At 43.2% G+C, this 23,710-nt stretch overlaps 2 protein-coding genes across 2 annotated transcripts in view; one reads left to right on the forward strand and one right to left on the reverse strand.

Moving 5' to 3' along the window:
• Window positions 1–9,114, forward strand: part of APCDD1 (APC down-regulated 1) — a 31,142-nt gene extending 22,028 nt beyond the window's left edge. The window contains exons 4-5 of the mRNA XM_021387691.1: window positions 2,085–2,406; window positions 4,666–9,114. Of these exons, the coding sequence (XP_021243366.1) occupies window positions 2,085–2,406; window positions 4,666–5,117 (774 nt within the window). The 3' untranslated portion in view covers window positions 5,118–9,114. The remainder of the gene's footprint in view (window positions 1–2,084; window positions 2,407–4,665) is intronic.
• The window catches only part of VAPA (VAMP associated protein A), a 28,012-nt gene continuing 21,536 nt past the window's right edge, over window positions 17,235–23,710 (reverse strand). The window contains exons 3-6 of the mRNA XM_021387343.1: window positions 23,349–23,452; window positions 21,639–21,719; window positions 19,024–19,200; window positions 17,235–18,029 (exon numbers count right to left, since the gene is read on the reverse strand). Coding sequence (XP_021243018.1) covers window positions 17,871–18,029; window positions 19,024–19,200; window positions 21,639–21,719; window positions 23,349–23,452 — 521 coding nt within the window. The 3' untranslated portion in view covers window positions 17,235–17,870. The remainder of the gene's footprint in view (window positions 18,030–19,023; window positions 19,201–21,638; window positions 21,720–23,348; window positions 23,453–23,710) is intronic.

The raw sequence follows: 23,710 nt of genomic DNA on the forward strand, positions 1-23,710 counted from the left end.
TCTTTGTGCATTACCTGTGTTTCCAGTGTCCAGGAGAACTATATATTTTGCACCAACCTCTGCTTTTAGTTACAATGCCACAAAACCATGCTAACTTCACCAGTTCCAGTTCAACTTACTGTAACGCTATAATGTAATGAAAAGTACAGCGATAGTAGCGGAGGGGCAAAGTCCTTTGCTACAGCAAATGAGGACAAGCCCAAATGCAGCAGCCATGGACACAGAAACAAAGGAAGAAAGCTGCTTACCTTCAGAAGGCCTCAGGTAGGCAGGGACCTGCAGCAAGATTCCCTTGCTTCCACTGCCAACCCTTAAATGAGCTGTGGGAAGGAGTGGATCCTGGCTCCAACCCTTCTAGTCACTCAGGTGCAATGCATGCACCTGAGCACCTCTGGGTAGGCCCTGCCTTCCCACCAGGTGCTCAACCACTGATTCAGGCCATGACTTAGCATTTCTGCTACACTTAGTTAAATATTTTTTGTACTCATGGTCCTTCTATCTGTTTGCAGATGCTGAAACATGAATTTTAAAATTACTTAGCAGGCTCCACAAAGGGAAAGAATGATCCACTTCAGTAATATAGTGACAGGTGGCTCCCAGACAACCATGTAGATTTGGGTGGAAAGACCCTATGGAGGCCAGCAAGTCCAGCCTTCTCCTCAGAGCTGGTCTGTGGGCCAACTCTGGTTCAGGTGAACCTGGCCTACACCATTTAACAGGCACAGCTGTCCAGAGAAGCTGTGGTGTCTCATCCCTGGAGGCGCTCAAGGCCAGGTTGGATGGGGCCCTGGGCAGCTAAGCTGGTGGGTGGCAGCCCTGCCCATGGCACGGGGTTGGGACTGGGTGGGCTCTGAGATCCCTTCCAACCCAAGATTCTATGATTTCTTGTCATTTTGTACACAGACCATTAGTCTACATCCCAGTGAAGCAAGCAGCAGACTTTTATTGATTTTTACTGACAAACATACACACTATTTAATATGTATAAGAATGATGTATTGCCTGAGTCGTGTGTTGATTCTCTGAAGCTACCTATGGTCATATTATTGTGTTATGTGTAACTGTGGATCCTAAGTTGTGCCACGAGCTGAAGATAGCAAATGGAGAAATGCTGACTCCATAATGGCATATGTGGACCTTAAAGTATTAGTGATGATTTTGAGCATCTGTATAATGGGAGGAGCTCAGAGAGATCACAGAGGAGAGCTGGAAAAGGACATGAAGAAAAAGTGTTTGTTCTGTACACAACTCATTCCCCAGTGGCTGCTCAAACTGCCGAGGTGATGTGAGGAAACCTACCAGGTCGCGTTCCTGTGCCAGGGCAGAGTGGGCAGCACTTCTGAGAGGCCCTGTCTGCACGTTGTGAAACACCCTCAGCTCTCACGGACATGGCTGAAAACTGGGACACTTGGCTCCCAGAGGCTTGTGCTCAGCAGAACGGTTCAGCAGCGAGCCTTCATCGAGCCTGACAGACACTGCAAACCCTACTATTGCTGGAAGGAGCCATAAAGCGTTCACTGTGTTCAGCGACACTAGGCCGTATCTGCTTCCTGGAGCGCCACAGGCTCTGTGCAGGCTCACTCACATCTCCCTATCCATGCTGCTGTCAGCGGGGTCATGTGCCTGACACAGAGAGGAAAAGAGGCTGCAGTTGGGACTTTGCTAGATAGGCAAAGGGAACACCTCACAAGCTGGTGCTTGAGCTCAGGAAAGCTGACAAGGCCTAAAATAGCAGGTGGCTCTTCTCCCAGGCTGCTGCCCAAGTGAAAAGCACACTAAGGACAAACGTGTCCATCTGCAGTGCCAAAGCTAACAACTGATGCAAAGAGCTGAACAAGGTAATCATTTCTAACATGAGATTCGTCGGGTTCCTGCCATAGTTAAGTTACAGTCTGACCACATCATGTGTGACATGAAGGATACAGTCAGCCTTTACTAGATTCCATCAAAAGCTGAACTAAAATATTCACTTTAGATGTGAGAATTAATCTCTTAATTCCACTCCTGCTTGAAACAAATGCCCTGGTTATCTGCCCTTGTTTGCAGATAGCACCTGATGAGATTTCCTCTGTGCTTTCTTTCAGAACCATGACCGCACATGCATCGCATGCAGAATCATCTACCGCTCAGATGAGCACCACCCACCCATCCTGCCCCCCAAGGCGGACCTGACCATCGGGCTGCACGGCGAGTGGGTGAGCCAGCGCTGTGAGGTGCGGCCAGAGGTCCTCTTCCTCACGCGGCACTTCATCTTCCACGACAACAACAACACCTGGGAGGGCCACTACTACCACTACTCCGACCCCATCTGCAAGCATCCCACCTTCACCATCTATGCCAAGGGCCGCTACAGCCGAGGAGTGCACTCAGCCAAAGTGATGGGCGGAACAGAGTTTGTCTTCAAAGGTAGGGTGGGGGCAGAGGTGGCCACGTAGTTGGGGACGCAGAGCAGAGCTTGCTCACCGCAGCTGGATGACTAATGACTTCATTCTGTTGTTATTCTTGGGAGTGTTCTATGATTATTCTTGGGAGTTACTTAATGGGAGGCTCTTTTGGAAGGCCTTCTGTGAGCACCCAGCCAAACTGTGTAGCTGCATGGCATTTTGTGCCACTGAGGCCATACTCATTTGAGGCAAAATACTGAGATCTCTAAGTAAGACACAATAAAGTAAGACTTTGTGTCACTACCTGTTGGAGTCCAGCAGCCAGATGTCAAGCATCTAAGCAAAACTCTCGAGATTAGATCCGTGTCCTCGGGCTCCTCAGTAGACAGAAAAGAAAGGGCCTTCTGAAGGCATTTCAGGTCATAAGTGGTATAAATAATTTTCTGGGAAGACAGATATAGCAGCGTGTGTTGTTTCATCAGCTTCCAAGGGGGCCTAGAGCAAGCAGGGATGTCTTCAAAGCCAGCTTTGATTAATCCCATCGCAGTGCAGACTAGATGTATCTAAGTGAACCCCCTCAAGTACTCCAGGAAGCGACACTCAGTGGTGGCACTTTCCAGGTCCCTGCGGCTGAAAAGTCATCTCACACCAACAGCCTCATGGCAGCCTGCTCAGAAAGAGCTCAGTGGTTTTAACCACTTACACAAACAAACATCTCCAAAACACAAAATCCTTCCATAGCACCAGCCTCAGCAGAGCATGTGAAAACCCCGAGCACGCTGCAGGCTCCTCTCCTCCTTTCAGTTACTATGTGAGAAGCATATAGCTTCCTGCATGTCTTCAGTTTAGGAAAGTAGTTAGTTATAAGAAAGGATTTACTCATCTAGGATTTCCATAGGATGCAGGATATCTTTGCCTGTCAGAGCTTTTGCTCTTCTTAGTTGTATGCAACATGTTCCAGCTCAGCTCCTAGTTTTTGCTTGAATTTCAGGTTTATAATATGCCAGGTTACTTCACAGATCAAGGTCACTAATTTTGTTCTGGTAAAACTTTCAGGTTGCTCTCTTATCTCTTATGCACACTTGAACTATTACCATCAAGTGTTGAGCCACTGAGTCAAATATCTGCTTATGAAACCTCAGAATAAAATTCCCAACAAGTATAAAATGATATGTACATTGTTAACGGCCTGCAAAAGAATCTGGGAGTTTGGTGTGTTTGGAAGTATGAGGGTTGGTTATTCGCTTCTGGTTTGGTCAGCAGCAATCCATTCAGAATTTTTTTCTTGATACAGTACTAAAAGCACACAAAGTATAACTTCTGCTCAGCTTCCATAGGCCCATTCAGTTTGGCTTTTCCCAGCTTTTTAAACTCAGCTGAAGAATAAAGTGAAGAAGCTGCAATATTTCTGTTTGATATTGCAGCCTCCGCTTATATAAAAATAAAGTCCCCATCATTCAGAAATACTTAAGTCATGAAAAAAGAACAGGTAATATATAGAGAATGCGGTATTTTACAAATTTTCCAATTGGAAATTATTAATTCCTTAGCTTTAGATATGTTTCAAAATGATACATGTAGGTTATAAGTAGCCCTCCTTCTTGTTTAATAGGGATGTTAAAAAAATGCAAGTAGAGTTTTCTCATTTCCTCTTTAATGCATCTCAACTAGGCTTTATCTGGGAAGGATTGCCTGGAATTTATGTAAAGCTCTGCTCAATCTCTGGCTGAGATATGGAGCCATCAGGTTTTTTCCAGCTGAATTTTTGTGTGCGTGTGCATTCTCTGCAAGAAGTAATTACACCAAAGGTGTATAAAGATGCGAATAGATTTGTTGGCTACACCTGCAATGTAAAAAAAATGATTTAAGGAAGAACAAACAGAGATTCAGAGCTGCTGTAACTCCTGTTAGTTAGCTTAAAGGACAAGCCAACATAAATTCAGGAAGCACTGGTACCTACACAGAGATGTATTCAAAATAGCCTTATCCCCATGCTTTCTAAATGCATTAAGCGACACATCTGACTTGATCCCTCCGTGACATCACTAGCATTAGTCATTAAAAACAGAGACAAAAGGGTCAGTTTCTGAAGGATTGTGCAGTTTCCTTTCCTCAGTGACCGCAGCAGGCATTGATCAAATGCTAAGGTTGTGCCTGCAGAGGACATGGAGCGTGCTGCGCAGTGCAGGCAGTCGAAAGGGTCACAAGGCCGATGTCAGCGTGTCCCCTTCGCTTTCACCTCTGTCCCTCTGCTAACAGGTCCTCTCTTCCTTGCTCACAGTGAACCACATGAAGGTCACGCCGATGGATGTGTCCACGGCCTCTCTACTCAACGTCTTCAATGGGAACGAGTGTGGAGCGCAGGGCTCCTGGCAAGTCGGGGTGCAGCAAGACGTCACCCACACCAACGGCTGCATCGCGCTTGGCATCCGCCTGCCTCACACCGAGTACGAAATCTTCAAGATGGAGCAGGACGCCAGGGGCAGGTACTTGCTGTACAACGGCCAGCGACCCAGCGATGGGTCCAGCCCCGACCGACCGGAAAAGAGAGCCACGTCCTACCAGATGCCTTTAATTCAGTGCGCTTCATCCGTACCCAGATCTGAAGAGTCACCAGAGGAGAATAAAATACGGCTGTATAGCAGCAGGGCACCAGCAAAACATCCCAGCGCCCCAGCTCTTGCTTTGGTGTTGTTTATTTGTACTGTGTCATATTGGGACATTCTCAGCTAGAAGTGAAAAAACTATTTTTCATGACTACAAAGCCAGGATTCCACAGACTGAGGGTTGTTTTTCTTCAGAAAGAAAGGGACGTTTATTTTCTTGATGCACTTGAATGCCTGAGAACTGTTGTTCTTTTCCTTATTTCCCCCCTCCTTGAATCATGAACGGCACTCGTTTGATGTTTGTGCTTTGAACTTCATCCAGTCTGATCCCTGGCCTGACATGACTGCACAAAAGTAATTGCACTTTAGGACTGCAGACTTCTGGGGGGCGGGAGGGGGTCTCCTTTTCTTTTTTTTTGTTTAACTGCTGGGGTGAACATTGTGATCCTGCTTCGTTGTCTTAGCCATTTTACCGTTGTCGTACTGCTCTGCCCAACGCTTGGTTTGTCATCAAAATTTTAACTCCATGGAACAAATTGGTGACAGTGGCTTCCTTTTGGCTTCAGGATTCTGGTAGAGATGTGTATACAGGATGGAAACCCACACAGATTTACCTGGTCGTGATCTCACAGCTCAACACAGAAGGAAACAGCAAATCAACCGCCCTCCATTGAGATAGTGCCGAATGGTCGATATCTCAAATTAAAAGATATCCCAAGTAATTTAAACTATTTTACAGTCATCACATTGTAAAAATAACCAGTGGTTTAATGCTTTCTCATTCAATTTTGTTAGCTGCGTAATTGCATCAACACTTCCTTATGTATCTAGCAAGTGGTTACAACCAAGTCCCTTTCAAGCCAGACAGAAGAAGCATTTTTTCTGTCAGATATACGCAGCATGAGTAAGTTGCTGATAAAAGTCTGCAGTGACGTGCTCCGTTGCCATATTGATGAGGCCTTATATACCCCATGTGCAGTGTTTGTACCTTGGGTGCTGTATCAGCCAGGTGGATGAATGAAAGCAGCAGGTCTAATGTCATGCAGCCCTACTTAGCCACCTGGTTACAGTGATGTAAGTGGCCTTAATAGGAACAAGTGATGGGTCTCAGCAGCAAGCCCACCATGGGCCCCAGTTCTGCCTTTACTTCAGAGAGCAAGAACGCAGCAGGAAGCAGACCCTCGTTGTCTGATGGATGGAGGCCAGCCCTGCCTTACCAGAGCAAAGAGCAGGAGTCGCACGAATGCTGCCACCGCCTCCCCCCTTTTCTCCTTGCTAGACGGTCCCAACATGCACTGTGGTTTCACCGAGCTTGAACCCACATTGGTTTGGGCAGTCACTGCTGACAGAGTTGGATAGGCAGAGCCCTTGGATGATGTGTTCCATCAGCAGCGGCCTGCCCCGAAACCCGCAGATTTCCCCTGTGGTCAGTACATCCTCATGTACATACTGACACGAGTGGAAGGAGAGAGGGTGAGGGAGATGTTTAGGGCCAGGAAGGAGGTACAGTTCGTGGATGAACCATGTTCCCCACATTAATGGGGAGTAACTGAGGACATGGCTCAGCCTTGAGGCCTTTACTGTGTGAGTGTGCTGGCTCCCAGGAGGAAACGTGAGAGATACAGGGAGTGAGGTCACAGCTCTCAGCTGCCCAGTCCTGTGCTACAGGAGGAAGAACCCTCTAATGGGTCATTCCCAGAGTCACAGGAAAGGCCCATGCTGAATAAAGCTTTCAGCTTTACGTAGGTGAATCTCCATGCTGTATGCTAGAGCTAAAGCATGCTTTGGAAACAGTGATAACGTGGGCCTTCCTGGCCGAACAAGCAGGAAAAAGCCATCCAGGCAGCAGATGGCCATACTCAGGCTCGCTGCCTCCTCACAGAGCGTGCCTTCTGCACAGCTTGTTTCAAGCTGGCGTCAGCCTTTGGCAGGGATTTCCACAGAGTGGGAACAAAGTCCGCTCACCCGATTTTCAGGCAGCACGAGGAGACACAACCACAGGCTCTCGCTGCCAGATCAGTCACATCTTTCACACTTGTTCTCAGGCATGAAAAACTGCAGAAAGCCCATGAATAGCTCAGGAGTCGGAATCAGAGCCCAGGATGGCTCAGCAGTGCTCATCCACACACCTGATACCAGATTCTCCTTCAGCCTGATGGAAGGAGCTGAAAGCCAGCAAGTCAAGCCCTAAGAACCGGAAGGGAGCTTGGTTTTCTCGTAATAGACCTCACTCTTGCAGTCAGCAGATTTCCACCAGCACGTCTCCAGATGAATTAGTGAGCTATTACAAGATCTCAGACACATCTCTTCAAATAGTGGCTTAGCCTCTCATTTCTGTTTAAGACATAGCTGCATGAGTGAGCTCCTGTTAGCTCTTACTTGTAAAGATGTGCCTGATGTGGCATTCCTCCAGCCGCACGAGACAAGCTTCTTTCACCACCAACCATTGCCATGTTAGGTGGTCTCATCTCTGGAAAATACAAATATCCGGGAGCTGTTAAACTCTGATCCTTCCGAATGTACATGCCACACACAGCTGAGTCCTGGCTGAAACCCACCCGTCCTGGTAAGGCAGGACTGAACCCAGTGCCAAGGAGCCAACCCATAGCACTATGTTCTGTATTCACCAGGGCAGTGGGCCACAACTGATTACTGCTTTAATTGCTTAATGTCAGGAGTATTACAATAGTCTCTCAAGAGAACTTCAAGCTCAGAGGGTAGATTTAGTTTAGACTTAAGGAAATAATCTTTTGGCGTGAGGGTGGTGAGGCAATGGAATAGGTTGCCCAGAGATGTGGAGGATGCCTGGAGACTTTCAAGGTGAGGCTGGATCAGGCCTTGGGAACCTGATGTAGCTGTGGTGTCCCTGTTCATTGCAGGGGAGTTGGACTAGATGGCCTTTCAAGGTCCCTTCCAACTCTAAGGATTCTGTGATTCTATAACTACCTGTCCTTACCTCAAAAAAGCACATTCACATCTGAACTACAACAGTTAAATCCTTGTTATGAAGCATGGGCTTGCAAAGATCCAGGTTTGCCAAGACATGGGGCTACGCTAAACACAAATGTGACACAATTTGTGCAAACTGTGCAAGAAAGGCATTTTCTTTCCCTATTATTTAGAGATGGTTAAAAAGGAAGCACTAGAAAAAGACCTTCATAATGGCACTGCAAATAATCAAATTCTGGTTTATTTTGGCACTGGATACAATGGCTCTTCTGGTTTATTTGTATTGCTGACTTGAAGCGTAATTCTGTGATCTGGGTTCTTTGCATGTGCTGCACCTTCCCCCCTCCTTGGGCCTATATTTTCCCTTTATTTTGTTGTTAGAAAACAGAAGCCAAGTTGGACACAGTTATGTCACCCTTCAGAGCGCATGGTTTATTTGTCAGTCCCTGTGCTCTGCGAGAGTTCTGCTTGGTTACAGGCACAGAACTAGGCGCTGAGCTCCCCTGATCTTCCCATTTCATCAGGCACTACATTAACCACCACACGGCCTGTGCATTTGTGATACAATATATTCCATTCATTTTATTCCTCCGGCCTGACCTCATGTGCTGGCAGCCCTGACTGCTAAAGGAGTTAAGCTGCCAGTGCCTTAGCAGCAAACTGAGCAACTTATCCCATCCTGAAGCTCAGAAGCTTTAATGTGAAACAATGGATGATGGCGTGCTCATTGATCACCAAGAGAGGTGAACGCTCCCTTCCCCTTAGTGCCACGGTGATGCCCTACTCAAGGACCACCTGGCAGGACCAATCTGAAGAAGCTCTTAGGCAAACTCTTTGAAGATGTTCTGTTTTTAAAAAAGGATAAAAGGGATGGAAACACTTTACCACGTCTTCCTGCTCTGTTTCTGTACCGTTTACACATTGCGCCTGCTGCCCTGGGGTAGAATGTCGTCTTGATGAGCAGAGGTCTGCAGTTTAAGATGTAGTGTCTGTTTTGCTGAGTTGGAGTGTGCTTGCTTCAAGTGCAGGATTTAAAAGAAAAAATCTTTATATTTTTGTAAAGCTATAGAAGGTATTTTTCTTCTCAACTCTATGTTCCAGATTAAACTGCCGGGGAAGTTTTAGCACTTGTTGAACTATTGGTTGAAATAAAAAAAGCCTAATTGAAAAATGAAGGATTCCTTTGCATCCTATGCGTGTCAGTGGTCTGTTGGTTCTCCACCTGTAAAGGATGATACCTGGCTCAGGATGCAGCAGCCAAAATCCCTCCATTCGGGGATCTCTGCAGAGAGAAGCCCCTTTCTTCCTGCCTTTGGTTGCAAACATGACACTGGCAGCAGCCCTAGTGAATGCAGCCGGGATGCCCCAGGTCTCACAGCACATCTTTGTGCTTTGTGAGTGAGGCGAGCTGCGCAGGCTGGAAGCACACCACGAGCAACAACAGCCACGGCACATGAGGTCGGGGCAGCAGCATATCCGTGCAAAGGGTGTGGTTGCCACAGAAAGAAAACATTTTTCAGAAGGGATCTGTGAGCAGATGAAACGGCGTTACTATGCTGTTCGTGTGCCTCACTCTAAGGGCTAGAGCCCAGGGGAGGGAGCAGAAAGGATGCTTTATTAAGGAGAAAAAAGTCCAAAATGATCCAAGAATGGAAAGCAAGGCACGGGATAACAAAAACATCTTTCTTCGGTGCTGCACCACTCCATTGCAACCTCACTTTCATAAAGAGAAGAGGTGCAACAAAGCCAATGGGACTTCCACCAGCAGCTTCAGAAGGTTTGCATCTGAGAAATGACTCAGGATGTTTGGAACCATGACAGCAGATTGCTGCATGATGAGGCTACACATCAGGAAGCATGCCCGCAATTACAAGGCAATGCAAAGGCAGCAGCCAGAGTCTAAGAGTAGGGGCCTTCCTCTCCCTCTTTTGTGTGGCGAGGCAAAGCTGTGGGCTGTGAATCCAAGGCTAAGTGTGTTCCACATGGCATAAATTACCCCTCCTGACACAAAAATGAAGGGTAGGCATTAAAACATAGCACCACTCATTCTGAATTTTATTGTTTGATTCCTTTTCCATATTTTTCCCCTCTGAGAAGTATTTTCCAAGAGGTCTTCGCTTCTCTCTAGCGCTCAGTGTTAATTTAAAAGAAAATTACTATTTGCTGCACGCAGTAAATAATCATAGAATCATTAAGTTTGGAAAAGCCCTCTAAGATCATCTAGTCCAGCTGTCAGCCCACCACCACCATGCCCACTAACCACATCCTCAGTGCCACATCCACACGGTTCTTGAACACCTCCAGGGACAGAGCCCAAAACTGAACACAGTAGTTGAGGTAAAGAAAGCAAATTTCTTGTCAGGCAGAAATAAACACGGCTGAGAGGAATCAAACCACAAGTATCCTCATTAGCTAAGGGAACACTGATTATCTAAGCTGACACTGCTCCCACAGCCCTTTCCCATGGGAACCACACAGCCCTTCCCAAGTCTTTCTGTTGGAAAATAAAGCTGCACAAGGTAGCATCACTTTCAAATAAAGAAAAAGCTGATGGTTTGAGCTGTTTGGAATTGCATCTCCTGGTCTCTTGTCGCTGTCCGTCCCTCTCTGTCGCTCTGCCCTCATGAGGCCCTGTCTGGAGCACTGCATGAAGACCTGGGGCCCCCAGCGCAAGAAGGATGTGGAACCGTTGGAGCAGGTCCAGAGGAGGGCCATGAAGATGCTCGGAGGGCTGTAGCATCTCTCCTGGTGAAGAAAGGCTGAGGGAGCTGGGCTTGTTGGGCCTGGAGAACAGAAGGCTCTGGGGAGACCTCATTGTGGCCTTGCAGTGCTTGAAGGGGGCTTATAGCAGGAGGGGGTCACCTTTTTACACCGTCTGATAGCGATAGGACAAGGGGAAATGGCGTTGAAATAAAATAAGAGAGGTTTAGGCTAGATGTTAGGAGGAAATTCTCCACACAGAGGGCGGTGAGGCGCTGGCACAGCTGCCCAGAGAAGCTGTGGGTGCCCCATCCCTGGAGGCACTCAAGGCCAGGTTGGATGGGGCCCTGGGCAGCTGAGCTGGTTGGGGGCAGCCCTGCCCACGGCAGGGGGTGGGACTGGGTAGGCTTTATGGTCCCTTCCAGCCCAAGCCATTCTGTGATTCTATGATTAATTCCATCACTAACTCAAATTCTGCAACTCCACAGAAAAAGCACGGGCCCAGATCCGTGACTAGAGCATGCTAGACCGATGTGATGGATTTCTTTACATCGAAGCCCAGCTCCCAGATCACGTTTCCCTCAGCACCTAACGGAAAACTGAATTAGATCACAAGGCCGCCCAGCCCTTATCTGCACCGAGCGCCCCACGCGGTGCCGCTGCGCCCGGCCCTGCCGTGCCCGCAGCCCGCGCTGCTTCCCGCCGGGTGGGCGGTAAGAGCACACTGCCACCTGGCGGCCACTACTGAACTGTCAGGATTGCTTCAACGTATTCCGTCCATCCAAGTGTACGGAGACATAAATGGCAACCGACAAATCCGTGCGTGTTATGTATCTATGCATGCATGCATACAGCTTACATGTGAGGACGCTGCTCATGGAATTACCAGCATTTTTAATGAGAAACATCACACATTCACTAGGAGTGCCCCAAGAGACACACAAAGTCCCAAAGAGGTGATACATGCTACAAATGTTACTGAATTTTGACAAACGCTCAATTTGACATATTAGCCTATTATTGGCTCACCTTATGTATTATAAAAGCAAGTGCTTTCCATTTCCCTGATTCCGTGCAGGGCAAGAAGATAACTGAGATCGGGAGGCAGCCGTATGCATACCGCAGGTTACAAAAAACATTCACCTTTGGCTGCTTCACCTCTAGTTCTACAAACGCAACTTCTGAACAGCACTAGGAACAGGCTCCTAACACCACACTTCCCTTTCTCCTAACATCACAGCTCGGAGAGACACTTTGAGCTGCTCCTGTTCCTGGAGAAGACCTGGGAAAAGGAAGCCATCGGTAGAGCTGCTCTGAAACAGCCTTGCTCTTCTCATGACTCCCTCTTCCGACCACCCGGCCTCCTCTCACATGACACCAGCCACTCCTGAGCTCCCACTTGAATAGGAGGCACCTGTCCCACATCTCATCTTTTCAAAGTTCCAAACTAACCTGAGGTGATTAAGAAGGCAATCAAGGCAAATTAGCTACTGCGTGAGCTTTCATCTTCTATGAAGCACTCTTCCATTATCAAAGCTGCACTCATTAGCAGCTCAGGTGAGAGCATTTGACCCAGGTTCAGGTCTTGTTTTCTGTCAGCTCTTCTCCTGAGCTTTCCCAAAGCGTGGTTCTATGAACCACAGACTGTCCTGCATGATGATTTAAAGCAATACCTCAAACGCTACAGAACAGAGCATCATCTTCATCCATCAAGGTAGTTACTAAATCCTCATCATCACTGCTTTTTAAGCCAGCCTTCAGACCAGCGCAGAAGTGTACTGCAGTCTGAAAAGCTGTTGTAACAGCGAGGCACTCCCTAGTTTCAAGAGAACACGTAACAGTGGATCTAACCTCTAAGAGCCTCCTACTGCTGCAGCACCTTTGCCTGCAGGTTTGGGTTTGAAGAGGGTTTGACACTTCTGGAAGAAGCGCCTCCAAAAATCAAAGGACAGTTTTATCACCTGTACTTGGACTATCAACACAGCAATGGAAAAATAATTCGCCACTCCTAAGTGCAGAGCAAGCCATACCATCACCATGGTGGTTGTATAGGTTTAGGACTATTTATTTTCTTCTACGTGACAAGTTTGAACAGCACCAACTCCACAAAAACCTTTTGCTATGCACTCATACGTTCTAATACTGCCAACGCAACGTGCCCAAATGTTTAGGTGGGTTTTAGTTTTGTTGGCTTTATTATTATTCCTGTTAGGTTTGGGGTATTTCTTGGTTTTGGTGCTGTCTTTAGTAAGGTCAGGCTGTAATGTGAGTGAATACAATCCACCATTAAACACCTCTCATAAAGGCATTCTCTGCCTAACATATAGCTTCAGGAACAGGAAAGCAACAGCTAGTTGTTGGAGGTGGTGCTCTAAAAGCCTATGAAAGACTTCCATGCAACATAAAGTAGCATTTTGGAAACCCAGCAAAATTAAATAAATGAAAATTTTAGAAAAAAAAACAATTGGACAACGACCAAGGAAGTTTTGATGATAAACAAGATGGAGGTATGGTAGAGAACAGAGGTTGTGCCTCAGTCACCCCTTCCCAACCAACTGTTCCGACGCTTGTGCCTCAATCTCCCCATCTCTAAAATCAGGATGAGCCAGCCTTACTGACGAACACTGCCATTTAATTACTGCCTGGACACTGACCACCAGGGACAATCTGAATTCACCTATGCTCTCCAACCTACACAAACACCATCAGAAAGATACATTTACAAGAACATCCTGAAGGTTATTTCCAAACTAAAGTTTTTGGTTCTTTGTATAACATGGATGATAAGAAGACTAATAAAAGTCACACTGCCTTTTTCTTATACACAAGATTAGAAGGTAAGAATAACTATTTCAGTCACTTTTGAATTAGTTTTTCACTTAAGCGTCTTGAGCTGAGACTCCCTAGCTATTATCATTCATAGCTGTCTGTCTCATGCCGCTGTGCCTGGATACCGTAACACCCCTTCAAACTTATCTAAAGGAAAGGGAGGGGGATGAAGAGCATTCTGCTGCTGCCAGAAACAGAAGGAGCTACTGTACACACCGGGATTCAATACGCTGCTGGCAGCGTTAGCAGCATTACATAAACTGGTACCAAGCTTTAAATAAAATGCTACTGCAGCATGGCAGGGGAGATGCTCGCATCACCGTTTAAATGCAACAATTTGTTAAACATGAAAAAAATCTGGATTTCATCCGAATCAGTTCCCAAGTGCAGATCACCACACAAACGCATGAACCTTTGTCCTGGCAAGGGAGGAAGAAGCACTAATAGTTTTGCACAGGAATTCATTTCTACACAGCCACTTGTCATCCTTTTTTCCCCTCTAAATGACACTACCACTACTTACGCAATCCCACCACAATCAGCACACAAAAACAAAAGCATGACAGACCAACTGCAATTATATACTTGGTTACATTACTTGATTGCCCTGGAGAGGAAGTTCAGACAGGGAATAAAGAAATCAGTCTCATTTGTCATTCCTAGAGGAGCCCGATCCCTTGTGAAAACTGTCTGGTGTTTAACTCCCCCATCTTGGCCAACATCTAAGACCCCAGAACAAGGCTGCCACAGAGGACCAAGCCCAGCAAGGGCAGAGTCTCCATGGCAGCAGGGGTGTGCACTAGCCCAGGATGTAGCTTCCAGCACACAGTCTGCAATGACACTCACCTGATACCTGGCCATTCACAGAAATGGGGCTAAAAAGACACGATGCAGAATTCGAACCCACCCATAAACACTTAAAGCTGGACATGACAGTATCAATCTTTATGAGGGCTGCTCTGTAACCACAAAGACCTTTCAACTCTTGCAAGACTGAAGCAAGAGTTTGCACTGGCAAGTCTGCTCACAGACGCTTGTGACTCCAAACAGGAAAAAAAAGATAACTCTTTGTCATGATGACTATTGTAAATCAGGCAAGTCATCAGCACCCGCAGTGCTGGGCAGATTGACTGCAGCACCCAATCTCCATGCAGGGCAGTCAGACTGCCCGTAAGGTGGTCCTAGACACAGACCTACATGCACCTACTCGGTACCCTAAAGCCTGCAAAATATAAGCATTCGGGGAGAAGTTTCAAAATAAAAAAGGACACTACTATGTTTTTAATGGTTTATTAACACTTCAGCTTTTAATATCTTTGAAGAAGGCCTGAAAAATAAGTTTTGCTTATTGACTTTGTCTTTCCCCCTTTGCAAGATGTCACCTTCCACCTCCTCCCTCCACCCCTTCTCCTCCCAAGAGGGTAATGACATTTCAAGCTAATGTTTGGTTGCTTCTCAAATGGAAATCAGTTTCAATCAGCAGAAAACATGCAAGCCTGAACAACAGACTCTAAAAGTCTAACAGCTTTTAGAGAATGAGTAGAACTGCACAAATAAACTGTGCATTGATGCAAATAACTTTTTTAAAATGAACTTCATACATATACACATTTTTTTTAATGTGGATTAAATTTGGTGCCCAGAATTACTACAGAAGTTTTATTTTCTATTTAACAAGGCTTCTTCTTCACCTGAACAATCACATTACCCTTTTGTAAAGTGGTAAGATCAGAAAAGCTTTAAATACTACTTTGATACTGTATACTTGCTCCATCTTGTCCTTCTGAAAAGCCAAAATGGGACATGTGTTGTATATTTAACTGAAGTTGCACATTTAGCCTCATATGACTTCATGGGCACTGTCACCTGACCTTATCGTTAGGAGCAGCGGAGGCCATTTCCCCATGCTTACATACGCAAGTAAGCAGGCAGACAAAGTAAGAAGTTCTAACCATTTCAGGAACAAACACAAACAATTTAATCCATATTACATAATTCACTGAATACAGTTGATCTCATCCAAAGTGACTCCTGAGAGCAAAATAGTTTTAGCATTACATTTTATATACAGCTATGCAGGGATTACTGGAAACCGTGACAGTCTCCTTATACCATCAGTAAGTACACTGGTTACAAGACCGCTGCACACTTTCACTTTGAAGACATTACTCAAACCATGACCAAGTTCTATGACCACCTGTTTTGTATTTATGAAAATAATTCATTTCCATCTTATTCTACCATTGTTTATACCTCATTACTGCTGCCAGACATCAAAACCTCAGTTGGCCGCATTGAGCGACGACTCCTTTTTCTGCTCTCAAGTCCTGAAAGCTACCCTTGAAAACCTCTACACACTATGCTGTAAATATTTTGAGATCTCCAGGGAATGTTTTTTTCCTTCTCTGCAGGAATGACTGCTCTGTCTCAGGCAAACTACATCCTGCACACTTATTGCCTTCGTTACGTTCAACATACTTAGTCTGGAACAGGCTATGGAAGTCTGATGCGTTAATGTTCTATTTAAAGAAAAAAAAAACTGGGAGAATTACACTATTTCAAACCAGCAGAACCAAAATAATCAAGACCTTAACAGTGTTTCCAGTCACTGGGATGGAAGGCGACTTGAATGCAGATACTGGAACAAGTAATTGGAAACATCTGTGCTTGCATGCTTAAGTGAAAAGATAAACAGTATTTGTATTTTCTTCATCATCTTCCTTGCACGTATGCAAGATTTTATAAAAAGTATATCACAGACAGCAATGACAAAACATGACGTAATTATAGTTTTCTTTAAAAAAAAAAAAGCACTAGAAATCAAAAGGCAACCAAGATAACATACATCTTCTCTAGAACATTTTTCTCAGCTACGTAACGTGTGCATATACCAAGGTCTAACACACTTAGCTGCACCACATCAAGTCAAGCTGTCCAAAAGCATACACAGTTTCACTTAAAGGAATATATCCCTTCCATAATTTTTCAGTTTACAAGTAATTCCCCGTATTGGATTATGCTTAGTTAAATGTACAGCTATTTCGTTCCATTACTACTGATTGTTTTAGGACATATTCGAAGATGAGGCAAGACATAAGATTAAGTGCAGGGAAGCATTTTAGACCCCCAGAATGCATTCTTTAAAACGTAGCTACACATGGTTAACATGAGTAAGTCTGCCAAGAGTTGCATAAAATGACTTGTTTTCAAGAAGTGAGCAACTAAGGCTCACTCAGCAAATACCAACTCTTCTGCATCACGGAATTCATTATGGGTGTCTGAATCACTCAAATTGCATTTCTGATTATCTACTAAAATGGAATTATAAACCCAGTAAGTTGGTACGTTTGAATTAAGCACCCTTACGAAATCAAAGGAGAATAATGTTGACTCCTGAAAGACACCCAAAAAATCCAAGGATGGAGCAGAAGGTTGATTATTACACTCTTGCACACTGCAAGCAAATTGTTGATACACTGATAACATTCATGTCTGGTATTTGTACCTGCTGGATACCCAAATTATTCTGTCCCAAAACAAGTTTGATAATTATCCTCTCTGTAGCTGAAAGCAGCCAGAATTTTTTTTTTTTTAAACAAACAGAATGGAGACCCTTTTTTTTTTCCTCTTCCCAAGCTTCTATTACAACAGTCTAAGCCAGAGACTTATGCAAATAAACTTCGAAGTCTGATACAAGTAGCAAATTGCCACGAACAATGAACTTGTTATGAATCCCCCTCTAAAAGTATGACACACACAAACAGGCTACCCAGCAGAAAATCTGTTAACAATTTTATTTCTTTTGTTATGTTAAATATTATGGGACAGGATTGTAAGGATGAAGAACTCTCAACAATGCCTCACGAGGGATAAGAAAGAAATTCTGCCATGATATTAGCAAAGTAAGGTAAGGAGAAAATTTACACAGTAAGAGGCACCATTTTCCCCAGAATACCTCTTGTCATATTCCTGAATGAGTGGGATTAGCAATCTAATAAATCATTTTTCAAGAGGTAATAGCAACAGATAAAATTTTAAAGGATTATTAAAATAACATTTACAAGACTCTGAACAATTTTTTGAACTCTTATTAAAACCACAGAAAGAAAGAACAATTCTTTATTTATGAATTTCCATAAAGGACTGACTGTGCAACTGACACCTGCTATTGATGACTTAATGTACAATTTTGTCCAGTAGCCGAACAGTTTGTCTTTTTAGATTGTGTTTTCTAACCGTGCGAGATCATTAAAGGCAAAGCCTGTTATGATGCTGTACACAAAAATGGTCACTTGGGCCATACTACCAATGAAGTGGTAGGTAAACAAATCTTTTTCTGGCCAAGGAAAAAAAAAAAAAAAAACAGAAGCTGCATTTTGCATGCTTCTCTCACTCATTCTTTCTACAAGATGAATTTCCCTAGAAAGAATCCAATGAAAATGGCTGCAATTACAACAAGAAGTGATGGAAGAGAATTAGAGCCATTATCTCTGAGGGCCAAAGCTGTGGGTGATCCAGATTTATCCGAGTGTGCCACCTTTCTGAGCCTCAAGCCTTCATCCTGAGAGGAGAAAAAGATATATAGAGATGAAAAAAACAATACGAAAACATTTTTTTTTTTTTTTTTTTTTTTTTACAATTTTATATAACCTAACTCAAAGGTCAAATTTACTGGTGAACATTTAAATAAAGATAGTAATTTGAAAAGTAACATTATAGCACACTAAACCCACAGAGCAAACGGTGACATTTCAAGTACAGATAGGTAATTCACTAGTCTGCCCATGCTCTGCTTAAGAAAGATTCTAAAATTCTTGCTGGGCAAATAAAGAATCCTATTTTTACTTACCATGTACGAATTAAACAGCAGTAATTCCTTACTGTTAAAAAGAAACATCTGCTTTGTATTCTATTTCTCAAAGTGTTCAAACGGCAGCAGAATTACACGTAAAGAAACATCATTATTTTAGGGATCATTAAAAGGCGACAACTGCCTATAAAATTTTCAGATACCCAAAACCAAATACACAGAAAAGTCACAAAGTCACCTATCAATTAGTTACAAATTACTGAAAGCGCACCTTTACAAGAGGGTACTGGAAAGCAACATTTGCTCACCTCCTCTGGTGAATCAGTTGTCCTTATTCATTAACAATCTGAGATGCTGTGTTACTGATTCGGATCTCATTTACTCATTCTTATGGATGAATAACAAAATGTTATTGTATTAAATTTATTCGCTTGTATTAAAAGCGAATAAGACTAAATCTGAGATGTACAAAGTAGCTAGGGCCACCTTAAGTAGGCCTATATTCACTGCATTTTGAGTAAGCAAACAGCATAGCTCCAGTATCTCATCCGCGACAATCTTGAAGTCTCAATCACAGAGAAGCATGAAGTATACGGGACAGTAAAATTACACTGCAAATCAATCTCAGCATTCCAGCAATTGTACCTAATTTCCAGAATACACATTTCTAAGCCTAATCACAAACCAGACTTCTCAATCAAGACGCATGGAATCATTTCAATATATGCGAGGAAGCAGAACTTACTCTCAGGTGCCGATTTTCTTCCGACAGCTTCATAACCTCTGTCTGAAGTCTTTTGCACTCTTCCACTAGCTTCCTCGTTTCAGTATCATTAAGTGAAACGCTATGTGGTTTTGGCATCGGTCCATCCTGCTTAGATGTATTCTGTACTGGAGCGGGTTTGCTTGCATCTATATCGTTCTACAAATATTAAGAATGACTTGAGAATTTTACTTACCTAGAGAAAAATTATCCACAGCTTAAAACTGAAACACAATCCAGCTACTAACACAGACAGTTATATTTACAGTACTCTGAATAAAAGACTTCTGTTACTGGTTCAGTTCTGATTAGTGAAAGTATTAAAAAGCAAGAGAAGAATGAACTGTTTACATTCCGTGCTAAATGCCACTGAGACAAAAATCGAACACTTAAGCTGCTTCACACTGACTCAGCAGGCACCAAAAAAAGTAACACAGTAACAGAAAATGCACCAAACAACAGTAATTTTCCTACCAAGTTCAACTAAGTGGAAAAGAAGAATTTTTTTTTTTCCCCTCTTCCACTCAGAGGGCAGTGAGGCACTGGCACAGCTGCCCAGAGAAGCTGTGGGTGCCCCATCCCTGGAGGCGCTCAAGGCCTGGTTGGATGGGGCCCTGGGCAGCTGAGCTGGTGGGGGCAGCCCTGCCCACGGCACAAGGTGGGACTGGGTGGGCTCTGAGGTCCCTTCCAACCCAAGACATCCTATGGTTCCATAAGGGAACAGCACAAAGCTGTGCTGAAGTTCAGACTGGGCAATAGACTCATATTAAAATTCAAGCTACACTGTCTACTAGATAAACTACCGAGCTATGTCATCCCTTAGACCACATATTGCATGGGAAGCAGTCCAACCTGAACGTGACAGAAAATCCACTAAAAGGTAACATATCTATCATATCTATATACTATCAACTTTTTTTTTCTTTTTTTGCTAACAGCACTTATTTGGCCTACAGCATCTACTTGCATTTTAAATCTTCAGCAACGCAGCCACAGGCAGCGTAAGAGACATACCCTGCTATTCTACACAGGTACTCCTAACTGGATTTAAAAAGACCAGCCTATTTTTACCATGAGTAAGCAGAGAAGAACTTGGAGCTTTTTTTTTTTTTTTTGATTCATTAGGTAAACTGAGTTCCCTTCGTAGTACTGAAACTTCAGCAGGGACCTACCTCATAAAGCAAACCTCCTTCCACTGCTTTCTAACCTCCCTGACTGGTTCCCTTATGTCAATCTCCAGGCTGTGACCAGCAGGCATCTGAAGAAAGTGGCAGCCGACTGGAGCAAAGTACTTGCACCCTGGTGTAGGTGTATCCTGAGGTGGCATGTAAGCCTTACCCTCAGGTCCTGGAGGATTTCTCATGGCAAGGTTTAAGTGAGTGGCTAAATCAACTGCTAAAACATTGGGTTTTGCAACCTCATGCTGCTACTCAGAGAAGTATAATTATGTGCAGCCTATACTATGAAGGTACCACATTAAAGGAAGTATAAATGTATTTAGTACTACTCAGTAAATGACACCTTAGATATAACTAAGAGGCACACACAGGCAACTTGCACAGCTGAATAAAGGCCCACATCTTCAGTTACCCTTTACCCAAAAAACATGGATTTCCCCCAACACACCTTACAGACTACAGTACAAACTGAACAGTGTGAAAGCTAAAGCCATGAAGTGAATAAGGTTGTTAACAGAAATCCTGCTTCAGCACTCTACCTCACGATGCTAAAAGCAGCACCAAAAAAAAAATTAAGAGGTAAGTAAGTAGGAATGTGCAGTATTAAGATTCCATAAATCAGAAGAATGAGGGTAGAAAAGCATTAATGTGTAAGAACTTCAGTCATATTCCAAAAAGCTAGATAACTGACAGTTAACTGTTATTCCAAACATCAGGTGACACAAAACAGACACCTTCAATCCACATACAATGAAATTGTCATCTCCTATACAAATAGAATTGATTTTGTTTGAAGTCAGAAGCATTAAGGAGGTTTTAGGGGTTTTTTTTTCATCTGGATTATCTGTCTGTACCACTACCTTAAACGATGCACTTAAGGCTCCCAGAGCACATATTCATTTCTAAACAGTACTTCCTTTCCTCATTCAGATGAATTAGAAAGAGAATTTTTAAAACTGAAAAGCATTTAATACTTCAAAAAGCAAATGATTCAATTTGCTTTTCCCTGTACGCAGTACTGAAGACTCAGTTTTCATCTGACAGCAATATAATGCTAAAGTCAGTCAGTAATAAGAATAAGGAAAGGATAATTTTTTTTGCATGAAGCAATTTGAAATTATGGTACCATGGCAAATTATATACAGTAGAAGACAACATTAATTTGTTTGCATTACAACGTGCAGACCATGCACAAAGAATATCAGTATTCATCCTGAAATTTAATATAGTTCACCCCATATATTGTTATTCAGTGTGAGGCCCCGTCCTCCTTTTCATTTAATTTAGTAGAGATTCCAAAAATCCATTTCACCAACAAATCAAATAGCTTTACAAAAAAAAAGTTTCAAACAAATTTCTGTAGGATCCTAACAGTCAGTGTATGACAGTTTTTTTTTTTTCCCCTCTTTTCTTACTTACCAGTTTATCGTTTTCATTGGGCATTTCGAACACACATCTCAATTTGGAATCCATTAACTCATCAGGTTTTGCTTCTTTCCACTAAAACGAGTAATATATAGTTATTTAATAACCCACTCACACAAAAATCTGAACAGCTCATAAGCCTGCTCTTAGAGCTTCCCTGTAACTCTTACAAAGCTGAATACTATCCTTGCCCTAGCTGAAATTTTCAGATTTCCTTTTGAACATTTTTTGTCCACCTTTGTCTACTACAAAAGTACTAAAAGCTAGACACGGTTAAACTTAAGTCTGGAAATGGAGTCAAGTGAACTGAATGTCAAGAGGATCCACAGATTTGTAGGGCCCAGCAAGAGGGACAGCAGGACGGTTTCCATAGCACAATCAGAAACAGAGTATCACTTGAGTCGGTCTATCACTGCTCGGTGTATGTGCTCCTCATATTCTATCTTGGAAGCACCTATTTTAAATAAATTACTCAAAGACGCTTTTAGCGATTCTATACTTAGCTCCAGAGTAAATTTCTTTAGTTCTCTTTTGTCACTGGCATTAATTGCACGCTAACTCATAACTATAATTACTAATTTTCTGCCAGACTTGTTCCTCAGTATTCGATACTTCAACTCGCTGAGAAAGCCGTTATTTGAAAGGTACTTCTAAAAAGGATTTTTATATTCTCACCAAATGCTTGATGCTTCACTTCTCACGCATAACCAAGAGCTATCAGAGCATATTAAGAAGAAGTAAACCAGACAACAAGGAGGAGAGATGTTATTTTTGTAGCTACACGTCTCAAAAGCTTAACAAAAACTTCTCCACTGTTTCCAGTGGAGAGAAATGCCACAATAGTCTCCCCCTTCATATATAAGGGAAGAGAGCCTAAGCCTGCAGAGGTTTAGTGGATGTTAGTGATTCATAAACCTTCTATCTTTACTTTGTCTACCCTCTCCTCCTCCACCTTCAGTGAACACGGAACTGTGTAAATCACCACGTGAACTCAGGGAAGTCTTTAGAAACAGAAGCCTGTGCATCGTTCCCCTGGAGCCTGATATATATGATTATGGGAGCCCATGTATGCTCTAAAGGCCACGTTCTGACAACTGAAGGCTAACCTTCCAATTGCTTCTAAGGTGTCCTTCTGAACTAACAAGCACAAACCTAGCTCTGTTCTTTCTAGATCTTTCATCAGACCAGTCCCACCCAAAAACTGAATACATGACTTGTTCTATTAATAAGGAAAATAAATCTATCATTTGTGCTGTATTTAGCCACTTGGTGTATTTGAGAGACAGAACAGTCCTGCAAATGTTTCAGTTCCTAAGAATACCATTCAAGTTTTCAGACAAGCAGTTCTTAGCCCAAATGCACCCATTTCACATGGCTCCAGGCTTGCTGCTTGCATACACCCTTGATTCCTTCAAATACAACCCGTTTATTCCCTTCCAATGAGCTATATCAGATACAATGCAACAGTAACTTAACATTGAACTGACATTACCTTTAATTTACAACTACTTCAATTCAACCACTCCAATATGTAAGTTCTGAGAATTGAGCTTCTATTTAATATTAAAAACCCTGAATCCACTTATCAGAGGGCGTTCAATTCTCCAAAAATACAACATTTGGAAAACATGATTCACTTAAACTTAAGACTGATTTAAAAAAAAAAAAAAAACAAGCTTATCATCCTATCCCATTTTTACTTACCACTGCCTCCATATCTGAAATATTTGGTGGTGCATAGATTGTTTGTACCATAAACTTGTGTTTACTCTTCTCATTTGGGTCATAGTCAAAAGGCTGCAGCATTACTGTTCAAAAGAATAAAATAAAACATTTAACTATGTGATCTAATCACTGTAAAAAAAATGCTATATACTTTAGATTCTCACTGAACAGACTCATTGAAAACACTATAGATACACACTGTAGCAACAAGTGATGAGAGGAAACACCTTAATAGTGTAGCTTTAAAGATTATTTCTCCACCTACTATAACAAGAAGACATTCAATGTACAAGTAAGAACAAATACACCCTGTAAGACAGAGCAAACAAACACCACAGGAC

This window comes from Numida meleagris, chromosome 2, assembly GCF_002078875.1.
Source record: "Numida meleagris isolate 19003 breed g44 Domestic line chromosome 2, NumMel1.0, whole genome shotgun sequence".
Lineage (NCBI taxonomy): Eukaryota > Metazoa > Chordata > Aves > Galliformes > Numididae > Numida > Numida meleagris.